This window comes from Ranitomeya variabilis, chromosome 1 (assembly GCF_051348905.1).
Source record: "Ranitomeya variabilis isolate aRanVar5 chromosome 1, aRanVar5.hap1, whole genome shotgun sequence".
Lineage (NCBI taxonomy): Eukaryota > Metazoa > Chordata > Amphibia > Anura > Dendrobatidae > Ranitomeya > Ranitomeya variabilis.
In genome coordinates, this window is record NC_135232.1 from 315,388,259 (window position 1) to 315,403,969 (window position 15,711).

The window sequence follows — 15,711 nt, forward strand, 5'->3', positions numbered from 1 at the left end:
TAGCGACTGCATCTTGAGAATCGGTTACTTACTTGATTGCACCAACCTCTGTGTTTTAGTAATGGTGCTAGTGGCCGAGCCGTGATTTGTCGTTTCAGTCTGCCGTAAACTTGTCTCTGTGCTCCTTGCCATCCTGGACTCCTTCTCCTTGTTCTTTAGTTCCTGTAAGCGCTGCTCTCTTTCCTTCTCCCGTTGTTCTAACAAAAAAGCAAATATATTCAATAAAATGTACAAGCCATAGACATTTTATCAAGCAAAACTAACAGGCTTAAAAAGCGTTTTGACTTCTAACAAGGTTAAGCACCTGAGTAACGATGCAAGATACACTATGAAGTAATTGGTATGCAACGACATGATACGTATACATATAGATTCAGTTGCGGATCAGCTAAGAAGCTATACATTTATTAAGTACGTTTTTTCATTAAGTCAATAAGTGGTTTCCACTGGAAATTTTGGACCTGGAAATCCAGCCTGAAAATCTGTAGTAAACCCTCAATATACAGGAACGGTCTAAAGCAACTTTTCCGATTTGAAAAACTGCACCATGTGGTGCTAAAGACGTGTAAAGTACCTCTTTTTCTCTGTCGTAGCTCCCTCATTGCTGTTCTGATTAACCTCCTCTCTTCAAAGTCTGTGGTGCCATCCAACTGGATCACAAAAAGCAACAATACATTAGACTGCACAAGAGAATCCACAGCCCTCCCAAAAACCTCTTGATCTCACCATTTTATCAAGAACATCCTCATCTTCAATAGAGCGCAGTTCTTCAGCTGTCACTTTGCCCTTTTTTTCTTGCTCCACTTTCACAATTTCAGTTGTGGTGGGAAGAAATACCTCAACCTGCTGATTGCCCTGTTGTGATGGCTCCGGCTCAAGCTGCAGAACATCAAGTCGTTAGGTCAAGCACAATACTAGCACATGTCTCATTGAACAGAGCCAGAAATTAGACAGTTTAGTGCCCATTTCTTTTTAGAACTTGAAAATTAAGCAATAATTAGTAACATTTTAATTGGGTATCCATTTATGGGAAATTTAGTTTGCAAAACATGTTCCTGGTATTTCACCTTCAACGGCCTACTGATGACATTTACATAAACGTATTCCTACATGCTTGACATGCAAGATGAGATGTGCCTTCAATTACAGATTTCCTTGCAGTCAGGACTAAAGGAAACGTACTCTTTGGAATGAGACCATTGACCGTAACAAAAATGGTACCTTAAGGCTTAAGGGGTATATTCATGGGGAACATTTTGTTGCATTCGGCCACAAACATATCTGACGCCTCAGGAGGTTTATCCATCTATTATCCAAAAACAGTCTTTCATACTGGAGGATCCAACAGGCCTATAGATTACATGGCAATCCCAATGAACACTAGGCGCTTGGTTCCTCCGAATATTACAGCTGATCAATGGGGACCAAAGATATTATTTGGTCAAACATTGGTTAAAATATACTTAAAGCAAGTCACCCAGTCCTGTAGAAATCCAGCCTGTAATGTAGAGTTGTCTAAATTAAACTTGGTGTCAGCCGGAGAATGCGTTCCATGTATCATTGTACATTATCACACATGTTCGAACATTTCACTGGTGAAAAAAATGAGCAGGGCCACAGTAAGCACGATGTGAAATCAGTCTGTTAGGCTATGTGCCAACTTTGCAGGATAGAAGCAGAATTTTAATCATCAAAACTGGACTCCCTTGCCGGTGAAAACGAATGTGGATTGATAAACTTGTCGCGTATTTCATGCGGTTTTTTTTTCCAAGCGTTTTCCTATACCACTCTATGGTGCCGCAATTCTGCTAAATTAATGAACATGCTGCGTATTTTTCAGATTCCTCTGCAGAAAAATACGCAGCATGGTCACAGCCTTTGTGGAATGCAATAGGATGCGTTTTGTTAGTGTTTTTTATAAGCGTTTCCACAGCAGAAAAACACGGCGGAAACGCTTAAAAAATGCAAGGTGGGCACACAGCCTAATGGAGGATTTGGATGGACGAACTGTGAGTAAACCACACAGATAGGAATGCATCTGGCACCAGATCCAAATGGCTATATCAGGACACGGCATGTTACTGAACTATTCAAAACACTTCACTAGATGCCGTACAGGGAAACAGCCACAAATTAACACCAAGGTGTCTGAGGAATCAGGCAATGTTTCTATGGTCAGTCTATTTTATTCGGTTTTTACAGCCAACATCAAGTGTGGATTTAAGAGAAGGAAACGTATTTGTCTTTCACAGGTGTCTTATGATCTATTCATGGTTTTGGCTCCAAAAACTGCATCCAACAAGGCGAACATACCCTTAGAAAGTCATAATAGTGATTCTTCGCTATGCCAGCCATGCAAAATGCTACTGAGAAACGCAGCCAAAATGTAGACATTGGCTTGTGTATATGGAGGTCCTAATGTCCGAGGCAGCTTTTCCTATACACTGAAGCTGTCCACCAGCATGTCCTATTAATGTGACCTATCCTCGTGCAATCAGCCTTACTCAATAGATGGGATCTATAGGGTAAACTCATCAACTTGTGCAATCAGCAGGCAATAACACAAGGAGCTTTACAGACAGATAGGTTTGTAGAAAAATTAACAAAATAACTTATAATTCATTTATTTAACACTCTGTCTCTACTTGAGGGTCAGAGTGGAGAGTGGGTGGTCCTACTCCACAACTAACCACTTTCCTGCATATACAGGAAAATATATATATATATATTGGTAGAGACACATTCCGCTGCAAGTTCTCAGGAAACAACAGTTACGGTTTAACTTTTTTTTTCGCCATAGATTTAAGAAAAATGTTTCAGTAGAAGGGGCAGCAGAATGTGTCGGCGTCTTGCTCCCTCTTTCTTCATACTTAGCAGCAACAGTCATGTCCTCTTTAAGTAATAGGAAAATCAGTCTTCACTAACCACAGACTTTATCCTAGACAAGTGATTGAAAAATCCAGGAGGAGAAAGATTTTTTCCCCCAATAAGATATATTACAAGATTGCTTACATTCATGTGTACTATGAGTGTATACAAAAAAAATGATAAAGGGCAGGTACTCTAAGGTTAGCCACTGTCGGTATATATTCTTAAACAATATTAGGATGTAGCCAATTCCACAAATTCTTGTACTGTACTGGAATCGGAATAATTGTAGCAAGTGGAAAAAGTAAGGAAGCTATATTTAAACAGTTTTTTTTCCCCCTGCTGTTCCTAGTAATCGTAAAATATGCAGTATGAAACGCAGCAGAAGCACAGAATTAGCAGGAATTTTTTACATCAGTTTCCTGGCGCTTTAAATTGGCTGCTGTTATCGGTCAGGCTATTAAATTTATTGTACCCTGGTAACATGACAGAGTACTAAATAGACAAAAGTGTTTGAAATCGGGGAGGACACAAGGACATTCACCCCATTAAAATGCACATGGATAATAATTTTAGAGGGTTAGGCCACATTCACAAGTTCAGTATTTTACATCTGTATGTGTAAGCAAAAATTAGGAGTAGAACAATCAGAGGAAAGTATAATAGATACATGTCACTACTTCTGTATTTATCACCCACTCCTGGTTTGGGCTTACAAATACTGAGGTAAAATACTGACCAAATACTGCTAGTGTGAACATGGCCTTAAAGAGTCAAATCATTGAAGGCCATTATGTTCCCTCGACACCTTCAGTAGCCACTAAAAGAGAATTGCTCTGAAAAATAAAATAAAAACTTCTTGCAGCCCAGATACAATGCATACACTTGTGGGACTTACAAGACTGTTACTTCTAGATAGATGGACTGAGGAAGATCTTCGTGTACTGGCAAACCTTGGAGGATGGGGTACAGACCCGCAAGCTTCCTGTGCACCTAGAAAAAGAGTCAGCTCTTCCACCTGCCGTGTCAGCCGCACTTGTTCCAAATGGAGAAGAAGATTCTCTTCCTTCAAGTCATTGACTGCCGACGTCAGGGGTTCCAACAACATGGCCATGTCCCGCAGTTGCTGAGTGACTTGCTTCCGAAAAAGCCCGAATTCATGCCCCGCATTCTGCATGGGTTCTGGGTGCTGGTTATCCAGCTCCTGGATGCCCGCACTAGGCATACTCAGACAAGTGCCGTTTGGATCACGGGGACAGAGGCAACACTCAGCCGGGAACTCCAGACATAAGCAGTAGGAAGCGCAGAGACTCGGCCAGGACCACTAGATGTGAACACGACCTAGTACAGAGGAGACTGAGTGGGCGCAGGGGGTCTGCCTTCCAGTACAGTCACAGAGCGGATCTGTCCAAGGACGCAGCTAGTGTCCGGCTCTGATCCCCCCCTTCTAATCCCGATATGGGGGGATGTTTACAGACAGGAGCTATAAATATATTTACATAATATCTTCCTGCAGACAAAGGGGAAGAAAGATGTGGGCACAGCAGGTGGCAGGAAGCTGCCAAATCCTAGCACTGGAACAACAGGAAAGTTAACCGCTCTCCTCCCAGCACTGCTTCTATACAGGGGCTCCTGCAAAATACAGTAGGAAGAACATGGATGTACGCTGCAAACTCACCGGTATTTTCTATAAACTGAAACCGCCAAAAAAAGGGATGTAGCAATTAATATGCAGATGATCACAGACTAATTCCGCTTTCCATTAATTATTTTTTCTCCATGTTTGCTTACGAGGCAATGTGTGACAGCGCTTCACCCTCATGATGCTGACCTGGTCACTTCCGTACACTGAATACTAATCTTGTAAGATTTTTTTTTTCTTTTGCCAAAATATCAGTTTTCTTTTTTTTAGGCTGGATTCACACATTGCGGCCGTACCTTGGTTGAAACTGTGCTGACATGCAGATCGTCAGTTTACAAATTCACTGCCTTTAACAATTTATTAATGGACGGGTATGTGCGCATTCTGTCCCGGAAGCAGAGCAGGAACGGTCAATGGATTATGGCTGGTATTACAGTAAAGTGCCATTGAAATGAATAGAGCTGGACTGCAATACCGCAGGCAACCTGGGGACAGATGAGGCACTGCTGTTGAAAAGTTTTTTTTGTTTTTTTTTAGCCCATACAACTTTAATGGCAGTGCCTTTATTTTCCTTATGGCCAGTGTCTTTTTTTTTTTTTGGAGGGGGGCCCTAGTAGATTCTAATTAAAAAATAAAATTGGGAACATCACAATGTTCTTCTTGGGAGATCTTTAAAATCTACTCTCATGTCTGTATCAATGTTGAAGGGAGCTCTGTAATAAGGAGCCAAGAAAAAGGATATACACAAAGTACTAAAATCTGGAAAAGTTTCATTCCTGACCTGTAGACTGCTCTGCGATAATGGACGTAGCTAAAGTTTCCCTTTTCTACCACTATACAGTAGAAATGAAGAATTCTGCTGAGTGCAAGGGAACAATGTGATCCAGTTATTGTAGAAAATAAGAAGCTTCATTCTGGCGGAGGAGCCAAAAGAAAAAAATACTACTGAAGGACATTTCCTTAGTGGCAAGATTTAACATAAGATTATCTGCAGAAGTTTCCAAGTGGTGAGTCACTACTGGCCTGTAATAAATTAGTAATTTCTCAATATAATATGGACTATGATGTAACGCCAAAAAAAGGCATCATGCTGTATGGTAATAGGCTTCCCCTGAGCAGCAGTGACAAGGAGGGGAAGCCGGCTCTGGAGAGCTCACAGAAAGCCGACAGCATGGGCTCAGAAACACAGGATGTTAGTGGTTTATTGCCGGATCAACATCCTTTAAATGCATGTAGGCCCCCAACACATCCACTGGATGAATTGACATTACATTAGTGTTAAAGCAGTGCAGCTCCAAGACTCTCCAATATAATCTAGAATGTTACTTTATGCTGCAGCTTCCATTTGAGAGATTTTCCTCCTATACACAGAATAAAAAGTTAAAAAAAAAAAAAAAAAAAAGTTTAATTTAACCAAACATAAGCCATAATTGTACCTTAAATGGAATCTGTCAAAAAGTTTTTCTATGTAATCAGAGAGCAGCATAATGTAGGGGCAGAGACCCTGAATCCAGCAAAGTGTCAGAACGCTGAGCCCTGCATAACCCCACCCACACCACTGATTAGCAGCTTCCATTAAGCACTGTAAATTGGCAGATCTAGGTGGCAAGAGACACCTACTCCTGCAGCAATATCTCCTGCTGATAAAACAGCAACACAGCCTTGTATGACACGTCACTGCCCCTTCGTTGTGCTACTGTCGGATTACATATTACAGCAAAACCTGCTGCAAGATTCCCTTTATTGCTAAGGATTATTAGAACTGTTGTTGGCTTAATCAGTTTGAATGTGGGACTAAAATAATAGTATGAACTGAGGAAGATCAACCTCCACCAATAGGAACGTTTAATATTTATCTTTCAGCTGATGGATGACAGATAGCCATACCATTTACAGGGATGCTGAGTGGGCTCTCCGTATTGGAGAGCTATGGATCTTTGTGGTCTATGTAGGATTAGAACTTTGTGATCACAGCTCATCATTATAAGGGATCCATCAAACTCGTGTAGAGCACAAATCTCCCTTCCCAGACCACTGAGGGCATAACCGTGATCGCAACCGAACTTCCGAAATGTGAGAAATCATCCAATAACTGAATGCACTGAACCCTTGAAAGTGATGTACAGCTCGAGAGCAGAGCGCTTAGAATAGCCGACCGCGACATTCATTCTCTGCAGCCTTCAGAAACCCAATACCATACCTGCACTGTACATGCTGTAATCATGCTAGTCTAAATCTGCACCCTCATGTGATTAAGGGATAGACTATGGAGCGGGAGATATATATAGTCCTATCATTTACCTACATGATGTTTTGCCTTCAATAACCATTACAGATATAATTTCAGACCCCTCTCTGCATAGCCAAAACCAGGGGAAGACCTGCTGTGATCTGCACCACCCACCGTGTCCATATATCCAGAGATGGTTGGATTAACACAAACCATCACTAAATCTGAAAGGCCATGCAGAAAACATGTAAAATTAGGAGGCATGCGACAATACGACCCTGCTGCTACGCAATTATGGACGAGGTTGTGATTAGAAGCTCTATGCAGGGAGAAAACAGATCATCGCAAGAGAAGATGAAAAATAACTGGATATTAAAGTTATTAACAATGAGAAAAAAACAGAAACAAGTAGGTCAAAGCCAAGATGACCACTACACGACTACGAGATGTGTCCTCACCTTTATGTAGCCATGTAGAAGGGGAGCATACAATATGGGTTTCAGGGTTGTGCCTGTGGTATCCTGTTTATGATTTTATGCTCACATGGCCTCATAGAACCCATTCATACAATAAAAACACAAAACGCTTTAATTGTGGATAAAAATGGCCGTGTAGTTTATTTAGGGTTACATAAATTAATTAATCACCAATAAATAAACTCCATAAATTATAAAACCAAAGTACCAAACTTTTCCAATAAACCAATCCACCCAGACATGGGTGATTTTCCCACAATTAAACTACACGACAGTAAATTTACAAGAATTCAGGGGAGGGAGGGTGGGGTCTTCTTTATCTTCTTCCGCTGACAGAATGACCAGATACCACAAAACAGGTGTGTATATATTCAAAAAAAGAGCGGCAAAGCTGCTTACAGCCAATAGAAAACCGTTTCAATAGCTGCCAAACATACCAGAAAAAACTGGATAAAACCAGTTTCACACTTTCAGAGATGACTGACCTGACCTTTACTTGACCTTTCTTCTGACAGAAAGCCATATTAAATGACAGGGTCCATGAGGCCATGAGACCCCCGCTATATTTCTTTCAGGTTTACGCGGGGGGGGCTAACATGGCCTCATAGAACCCATTCATACAATAAAAACACAAAACGCTTTAATTGTGGATAAAAATGGCCGTGTAGTTTATTTAGGGTTACATAAATTAATTAATCACCAATAAATAAACTCCATAAATTATAAAACCAAAGTACCAAACTTTTCCAATAAACCAATCCACCCAGACATGGGTGATTTTCCCACAAGGCCATGACTCAGCGAGACATGGCCCCCCCCAAACCACACAGCCATTTTTCAATGATAGTTTGTAAGTCCAAATTAAAAATATCAAGGCCAATATCAGATAAATGAACCAAATCAGGCCTATAAAGGCCCAGTAAAAAACCCTCCAAATCCAAATGCCGGAATGAAAACCCTGAAATTAAAAGAAAAAATTTTTCCATGGATTTATTGACCCTTCTCCGGATTTTATCTAAAAAAGAAAATTAATTGTTGTGCCACAAAAGTCTGGGAATAATCTTGAAAAAACAAAGTTTGAATCAGGCAGAATTTGTTTAAGATAAATAAAATCGGATCGCATGGCCGATAATAAGTCAAGAGTCCTGATTTTTCCAAGATCATTCCCAGCTACATGAAATATAATTAAATCAGGGGAAGGAAATTTAATTAGCCATTTCTTCACTTCAGCAACCAGGCAATGCCATTTCAAGCCGCGAACTCCATGCCACCAGACCTGAATATCAGAAGGATTAAGGCTACTTTCAGACATAGCGCATTTTTGAGCGCTATTTTGCGGGCGCTTTTCAAAAATGCGCAATGTCATTTTCGTCTGCCGGCAAAGTGAATGAGAAATTCACTTTGCCGTTCAGACACACCGCAAAAAAACGCGGCGCTTTTGTCTGCAAACACGCCGGCGTAAAAAGAATTGACATGTCAATTCTTTACGCAGCGGCGTGTCTGCGTATCCCCCTAGGGCCCCATATTAACGTGCACACACAGCGCCTTTGTCCTGGGTGTCGGCGTCTTTGTACGGAGGGGTTGACACCCAGGACCGGACGTGACGTCGGACAGGAAGAGGGAAGCCCCGCCCCCCAGTGAAGCAGCATGGAGTGTGTGAGTGTGTGTGTGTGTGTGTGTAGCGTGTATAGCGACGCTGCAGCGATAGCGACAACGATGCCGATCGCTGCAGCGTCGCTGTTTGATCGCTGGAGAGCTGTCACACAGACCGCTCTCCAGCGACCAACGATGCCGAGGCCCCCGGGTAACCAGGGTAAACATCGGGTTGCTAAGCGCAGGGCCGCGCTTAGTAACCCGATGTTTACCCTGGTTACCAGCGTAAAAGTAAAAAAAACAAACAGTACATACTCACCTGCGCGTCCCCCAGCCTCTGCTTCCTGACACTGACTGAGCGCCGGCCTTAACAGCACAGCGGTGACGTCACCGCTCTGCTTTCACTTTCAGTTTAGGGCCGGCGCTCAGTCACTTTGATACGTGGCACTTTGATACGTGGCACGTGGCACTGAAATATGTGGCACTGAAATATGTGGCACGTGGCACTTTGATACGTGGCACTTTGATACGTGGCACTTTGATACGTGGCACGTGGCACTTTGATACGTGGCACTGAAATATGTGGCACGTGGCACTTTGATACGTGGCACTGAAATATGTGGCACGTGGCACTTTGATACGTGGCACGTGGCACTTTGATACGTGGCACTGAAATACGTGGTACTGAAATACGTGAAACGTGGCACTTAAATACGTGGCACTTAAATACGTGGCACGTGGCACTTAAATACGTGGCACGTGGCACTTAAATACGTGGCACGTGGCACTGAAATACGTGGCACGTGGCACTGAAATACGTGGCACGTGGCACTGAAATACGTGGCACGTGGCACTGAAATACGTGGCACTGAAATACGTGGCACTTAAATACGTGGCACTTAAATACGTGGCACTTAAATACGTGGCACTTAAATACGTGGCACTTAAATACGTGGCACTTAAATACGTGGCACTTAAATACGTGGCACTTAAATACGTGGCACTTAAATACGTGGCACTTAAATACGTGGCACTTAAATACGTGGCACTTAAATACGTGGCACTTAAATACGTGGCACTTAAATACGTGGCACTTAAATACGTGGCACTTAAATACGTGGCACTTAAATACGTGGCACTTAAATACGTGGCACTTAAATACGTGGCACTTAGGCTATGTTCACATTTGCGTTGTGCGCCGCATGCGTCCTTTTTTTGATTGATTTTGGACGCAGCAAAAATGCAACTTGCTGCGTCCTCTGCGGCCGGATGCGTGCGCTGCAGTGACGCATGCGGCGCAAAACGCAAGTGCGACGCATGTCCATGCGCCCCCATGTTAAATATAGGGGCGCATGACGCATGCGGCGCCCGACGCTGCGGCGCAGACCGCAAATGTGAACGTAGACTTAAATAGCTAGATAGAGCTGGATCCGCGGGCTGTGATCTGGCCTACGCTCAGCACTCTGCGGAGCGCTGTCATTCAAAACACGTCCACTCATTTTGGTGTTTAGTCCCAAAATGAAGGATGGAAGAAGAAAAGGGTTGGACAAGGAAATGACATCATTTCTTTTTTTTTTCCCCCACTGCAGTTAAAGCTTTATTTGTGTCAAACACAGACAATCTGCAGAGAAAACTGCATAAAAAACCGCACTAAAAACCGCATCAAAAACGCACCAAAAACGCACCAAAAACGCACCTGCGTTTTCTGCCAAGAGCTGCGGTTTTTGTCCTGAAAAAAAAGGATTGAAATCAGGATCGTGTGAACATACCCTTACCGTACAGGGTTACGAGGGGGGGCGTCTGACTGACGCCTGCCCTAGTAACCTGGGGTTAGTGACAGTGGGGTTAGTAAACCCCAGCTGATGTCTGTTCCGCTTGCTGAGGCGTCTTTGGCTCAAGGCCATTGCAGCTGGCAGAATGGACATGATGTTAACTCCAGTGTGTATTGTATTCTGAGTCATAAAGACAGGAAATGACCTCAATGACTCTTTTTTTTTTTTTCCCCCTTTTTTTTTTTTCAAACAAACTTTATTTTCAGTACACAATGCTGAAAAAAACGCAGCTGCAAAAAACGCAGCAAAAAACGCTGTGTGTGAAAGCAGCTGCGTTTTTTGCCTGCGTAAAAAAACGCAGGTAAAGCAGCAGCAAAATACGCGCGCGTAAAAATACGCAGCAAATATGCTGTGTGTGAAAGTAGCCTAAAGGATAAATATTTAGTATAAGATCGTTGGCTGGCCCTCTTCCTGGCCCAGAAGATAAAAGAGTGTCCGACTATCCAAATGACTAGCGGACCTGAAAGAAAAACAATAATTAATAGTCATAAAGATCATGTCGTACATATAATTTGAACCTTTTGGAGTTCCATCTTCCCAATTCCTTTATCCCTGAATCAGAAAGCCCGGCCCTAGAGGCCTCCGTAGCTGCTCCGATTCTAAACGAATGAGATGTGATTTTAAGGTGTTTTTTACCCAAAAAGCTTAAACATTTCTTTAGGACAAAATTAAATTGAAAGACCGTAACCGGAGAAAAATCACTATGAATGAATAATGGGCCCTGTCCCATAGGTCTGACCTTAATCCAATTTGCCATGTTATCAACAGGGCAAATGATTGAGACATGGATTGCTTTAATGTTCAACCTAGATCCCCTGCCTAATTGATCTGTCTTTAATTTTATTATAAATAAAATTAAAAAACGACTCATGAATCTGGACATCCAAAATCATGAGTCCCGAAGGCTCCGATTTCTTAACAGAAACCACCTCACCAACGCGAAGTGCTCCAAAAAAGGACAGAGAAAAAATAGAGCTAAATAATAAGGCTTCCTCAAAACTTACATAAACGTGGATGAGACAGGAGCACAATTCTTTCAATAAAGACAGGGAAATAGGTGGTCTCGAGTCAGGTATAAAATTGGTTTTCCTAAAGCCTTTTAAAAACTGCTTACTGGGAAAAGATTAGTTAAAGCAATACTGCCAGAAAGTTTAAGGAAAAATGAAACTCCTGCTAGGCATTTCGCTATTGCCGAGTAAGACAAACCGTTTTCTACTATCGATTCAGCAAACTTTAGTGCTGCTACCGAATTAGAAACTGTTGGGTCAAAATAATGTAGGTTGCAAAAATTGTTCCATTTCAGCCATGCAGCCGAATAGTCAGCCCATGATCTATTAGATAACGATTTTTTGATAAAATACTGTATCAGAGTGCAACCATGTCCCAAATTGAAAGGGGTAAGAGGGTCCTTCCGAATCCACGTTGGGAACCTGCAGGAAAAAATTCGACCACTGACGATTTTGTAAAGAGTCAGTTATGAAAAGAAATTTGCTCTTTCCCAACTTTGCTTTCAGGCATTGTAAGACCAATTGTCTCAAAATTCTGTCAGCAAAAGTATTTTTAGAAGATAACGTGTTGATAGAAAAAAAAAAATAAAAAATAAAAAAAATAAAACTACTGCCTGGTTAGTGGAAAGGAGTAAAATCCTGGAATTCTGCATTAGTGATCCCCAAATAAATATTCCTGCAAAAATAGAAAATAAAAGTTCCAACACATTACGTTTGAAGATAGTTTCTTAGACACCCAACTTATTGGCCACTGGATGGACATCCAATGAGAGTCAAATAAAATACTGAAGCCACACTGGCTATCCGCTGTGAAAAGAAAGGGAAAAGAATCGCCAGAGACAAAAGATCTGCCATTATGCTCTGACAAAAAGGAGAGCCAAATTCTAGCATCTTCCTTTAGGTCAGAATGGATACTAACATGCGAATGAGGTGAAGATACACCTTTAGTGGCATCCTATAAACTTCTGCCAAAAGCCCGACCTATAGGAATGACGCGAACCGCAAAATTCAATAGACCTAACAATGATTGAATTTCCTTAAGAGTGACCTTGCTCTTGGCTAAAAAATTTGATAACGCAATGCGCAGTTTAAAAATTTTCTCATCAGGAAGTCAGATTCCATTTTTTGATAATCAAGAGTGATTCCCAGAAACTCGAGGGATCTAGGCAGACTGTTTTTTTTTTTTTTTTTTTTTTTTGAGCAATAGGAACACCAAAGTGCTCACACATTTGGATAAATTTATTGAGGGTATCTTCGCATATTGAGGAACCATAAGGACCGATAAACAAAAAATCGTCTAAATAATGGAGGATACCTGCATCCTTACAATTAGTTTGTAAAACCCAATGAAGAAATTAAGAAAAACTTTCAAAATACGAACATGACAAAGAAAAGCCCATTGGCAGGCACTTATCAAAAAAAAAAAAAAAAAAAAAAACAGTCATCAAAATAAAAATCTAAAGAATTAAATCCACACGGGTGAACAGGAAGGAGTCTAAAAGCAGACTTAAAATCTGACTTGGACATTAAAGCATTAAAACCAAATTTCTTGAGGATAAGTGGTGAATTAGCCGGAAAGAGCCCTCATCTATTTTTTTTTTTGGCATAATACCCAATGGTGATATATGGAAATTAACAAACAGCGGGGTTAAAAAAGGGGCCTGAAACTCTGCTTAATTGAATTTCATTAATAATTTTATCCCTAGCTACCTCAGGGTGAGCCTTTAAAGAGGGTAAATTAGGAACAACAAAACAACCCGCCCCTTTAAATTGTGGGATAAATAATCATTCAGAAAAACCATTAAAAAGCAGCTCACTGGTCTCCTGGTTGGGATATTTGCTTAGCCATACTGACATGTTTGCCAGAATCACTGGCATCTGTGCTTTTTGAATTAGGCTCCTTACGTGAGGACTGTTGAGCTGCTTGTTACTTAAAACATTTAGACATAGGGTGTGAGTTACCACAGAACGAGCACTCATGGCGGAATCTACAGTTGTTCCACTTACAAAAGGAATCGTTGAAAGCGAAACAAACACCGCGTTTACTTGAACTAGAAGGGGTGAACGGATAATTTGTGCCTGAAAGCTTCATCATAATTCCAGCTTCCAGGATTATGTCCAAGTGCTGAAATATCTTGCTGCAGAAATGGGGATATTTTTCACCCAAAACTGCAGCAAAAACAGAAAAAGCTTGCACCCAGTTATTGAAAGATTTAAAGATGGATAAAATGATTATTCCAAATAAGCTCTTTAACAGAAGGGCTTAAATGGAATCCTAAGGGAGACAGCTCACATGTCAGAGCTTCTTTAAAAGAGTTAACAGGGGCGGTGTTGGCTGATGAAATGTCAGAGATTGCAGCACTGTGTACAGCTGATGTGACAGCAAGGGGGGGGGGGGAATAGCTTCTTTTAAAGTTTCAGCTAACACTTTCTTTATGATGTCTTTTTAATGTGAGTGTGGGACAGACAAAGAAACATTGAAAGTCTCACCCCTTGATGAATGCTGGTCGTTTCTCTGCTCCATACAGCAGCTGGAGCTCGAGCCCTCCATGTTGGGCAAGCTCATATGGGAAGCTGCTGTAAGCGGCGTTTCTTCATCCTCTTCTGAGTGTGATGACAGGGGATCCTCCCGAACCGGTGGTCTGGACCGCAGCAGCAGAAGCCACCGCTGTTGTAGAATCCAATGACACCGCAGCGCTTTTACGGCTGCTGTGTGTTGAAGACATCCCGGCCGCTTCAGATGAGGCGGTCGGCGCTCTGTCATGACGCTCGTGGTGGAAGTCTCGCGCTGGGCTGCGAGAATTCTGAGGAGGGCGGCGCCGCAACTTCCTTCTTCCTTCTTGGACACTGCGGCTGGAAGCAGGCGGCGACGCCGAAGGAGAGTATGGGGTCCTTTGCCTCCTGCGCCTCCCTGAAGCGGTGGGTGTCGGCAGGACCAGAGAGGCTTGACACGGCGACCGAAGGGTATCTTCTGGAGGATGAGGGACAGCATCGGCAGGCGCTAAGATAGGTTTCATAGCCAGGCACTGCCTCAGCCAGTCCGCTCCATCCTCGCCGTCGGCTCTAGTCAGGAGCTGTTGCAGGAGATTCTCCATCCTGGGGTATGTGTCTTCTTTATCTTCTTCCGCTGACAGAATGACCAGATACCACAAAACAGGTGTGTATATATTCAAAAAAAGAGCGGCAAAGCTGCTTACAGCCAATAGAAAACCGTTTCAATAGCTGCCAAACATACCAGAAAAAACTGGATAAAACCAGTTTCACACTTTCAGAGATGACTGACCTGACCTTTACTTGACCTTTCTTCTGACAGAAAGCCATATTAAATGACAGGGTCCATGAGGCCATGAGACCCCCGCTATATTTCTTTCAGGTTTACGCGGGGGGGGCTAACATTATGTGAGGAAGTGCCAGGGCGGTTGTTGTGGCTGAGGTAAAAGTCTCTTGCACACCCTGACTCCCATCACATATAAATCACAGGTCTCTGTTCCGTTACCTGTCACATTCTCCAGCTCCCTCTCAGGGCTTTCTGCACGTCCTCCTCAGACAATGAAGAATAAACAGAGTCACAGTCCAGTTCAATGCTTGAACTATTAACTTTTCTGCTTCTGGTGCACAGTGCATACATATTCTTTCCATCATCAGCATCAGGGTGGACATTAGGCAATTTCTCCTCTGTCCCTGTCTTTCCTTCTCTGACACTAAGCACGCTTCCAGGACAGACCATCATCTCTGCTCAGTCCTGCTTCAGTATGGGAACCTCTAAGCCGTTTCGCCCCGGTCTCGAGTACATACACCTATGTAACAAGCCGCCACATTCTGAGTGACCTGCCCGTAATGCTTCGTCTTCTGGCAACTGTAGACCCACTTATTCTGCACTGTCAGCACTTCTCCTGGTGTTACTCCCTGATTAGGCCCTGACCCAGAACACTGTATGACTGGGCTCTTATCTTCAACATTATGGAGCTAACTGCCCTGTCAGGGAGCTCCTGCCCAACTGATTCAAATTCCAGAAGTTTCCGAGGCTATTAGCTCCTCCCACTTAGCTATTTACAAGCAGAGT

General features: G+C 42.5%; 1 protein-coding gene across 3 annotated transcripts in view; it reads right to left on the reverse strand.

Moving 5' to 3' along the window:
• Nucleotides 1–15,711, reverse strand: part of SMTN (smoothelin) — a 160,679-nt gene that overhangs the window by 27,065 nt on the left and 117,903 nt on the right. For all 3 annotated transcript variants that reach the window (XM_077297352.1, XM_077297361.1, XM_077297370.1), the window contains 3 exons: nucleotides 727–879; nucleotides 575–650; nucleotides 33–197 (listed from right to left, as the gene is read on the reverse strand). In XM_077297352.1, coding sequence (XP_077153467.1) covers nucleotides 33–197; nucleotides 575–650; nucleotides 727–879 — 394 coding nt within the window. The remainder of the gene's footprint in view (nucleotides 1–32; nucleotides 198–574; nucleotides 651–726; nucleotides 880–15,711) is intronic.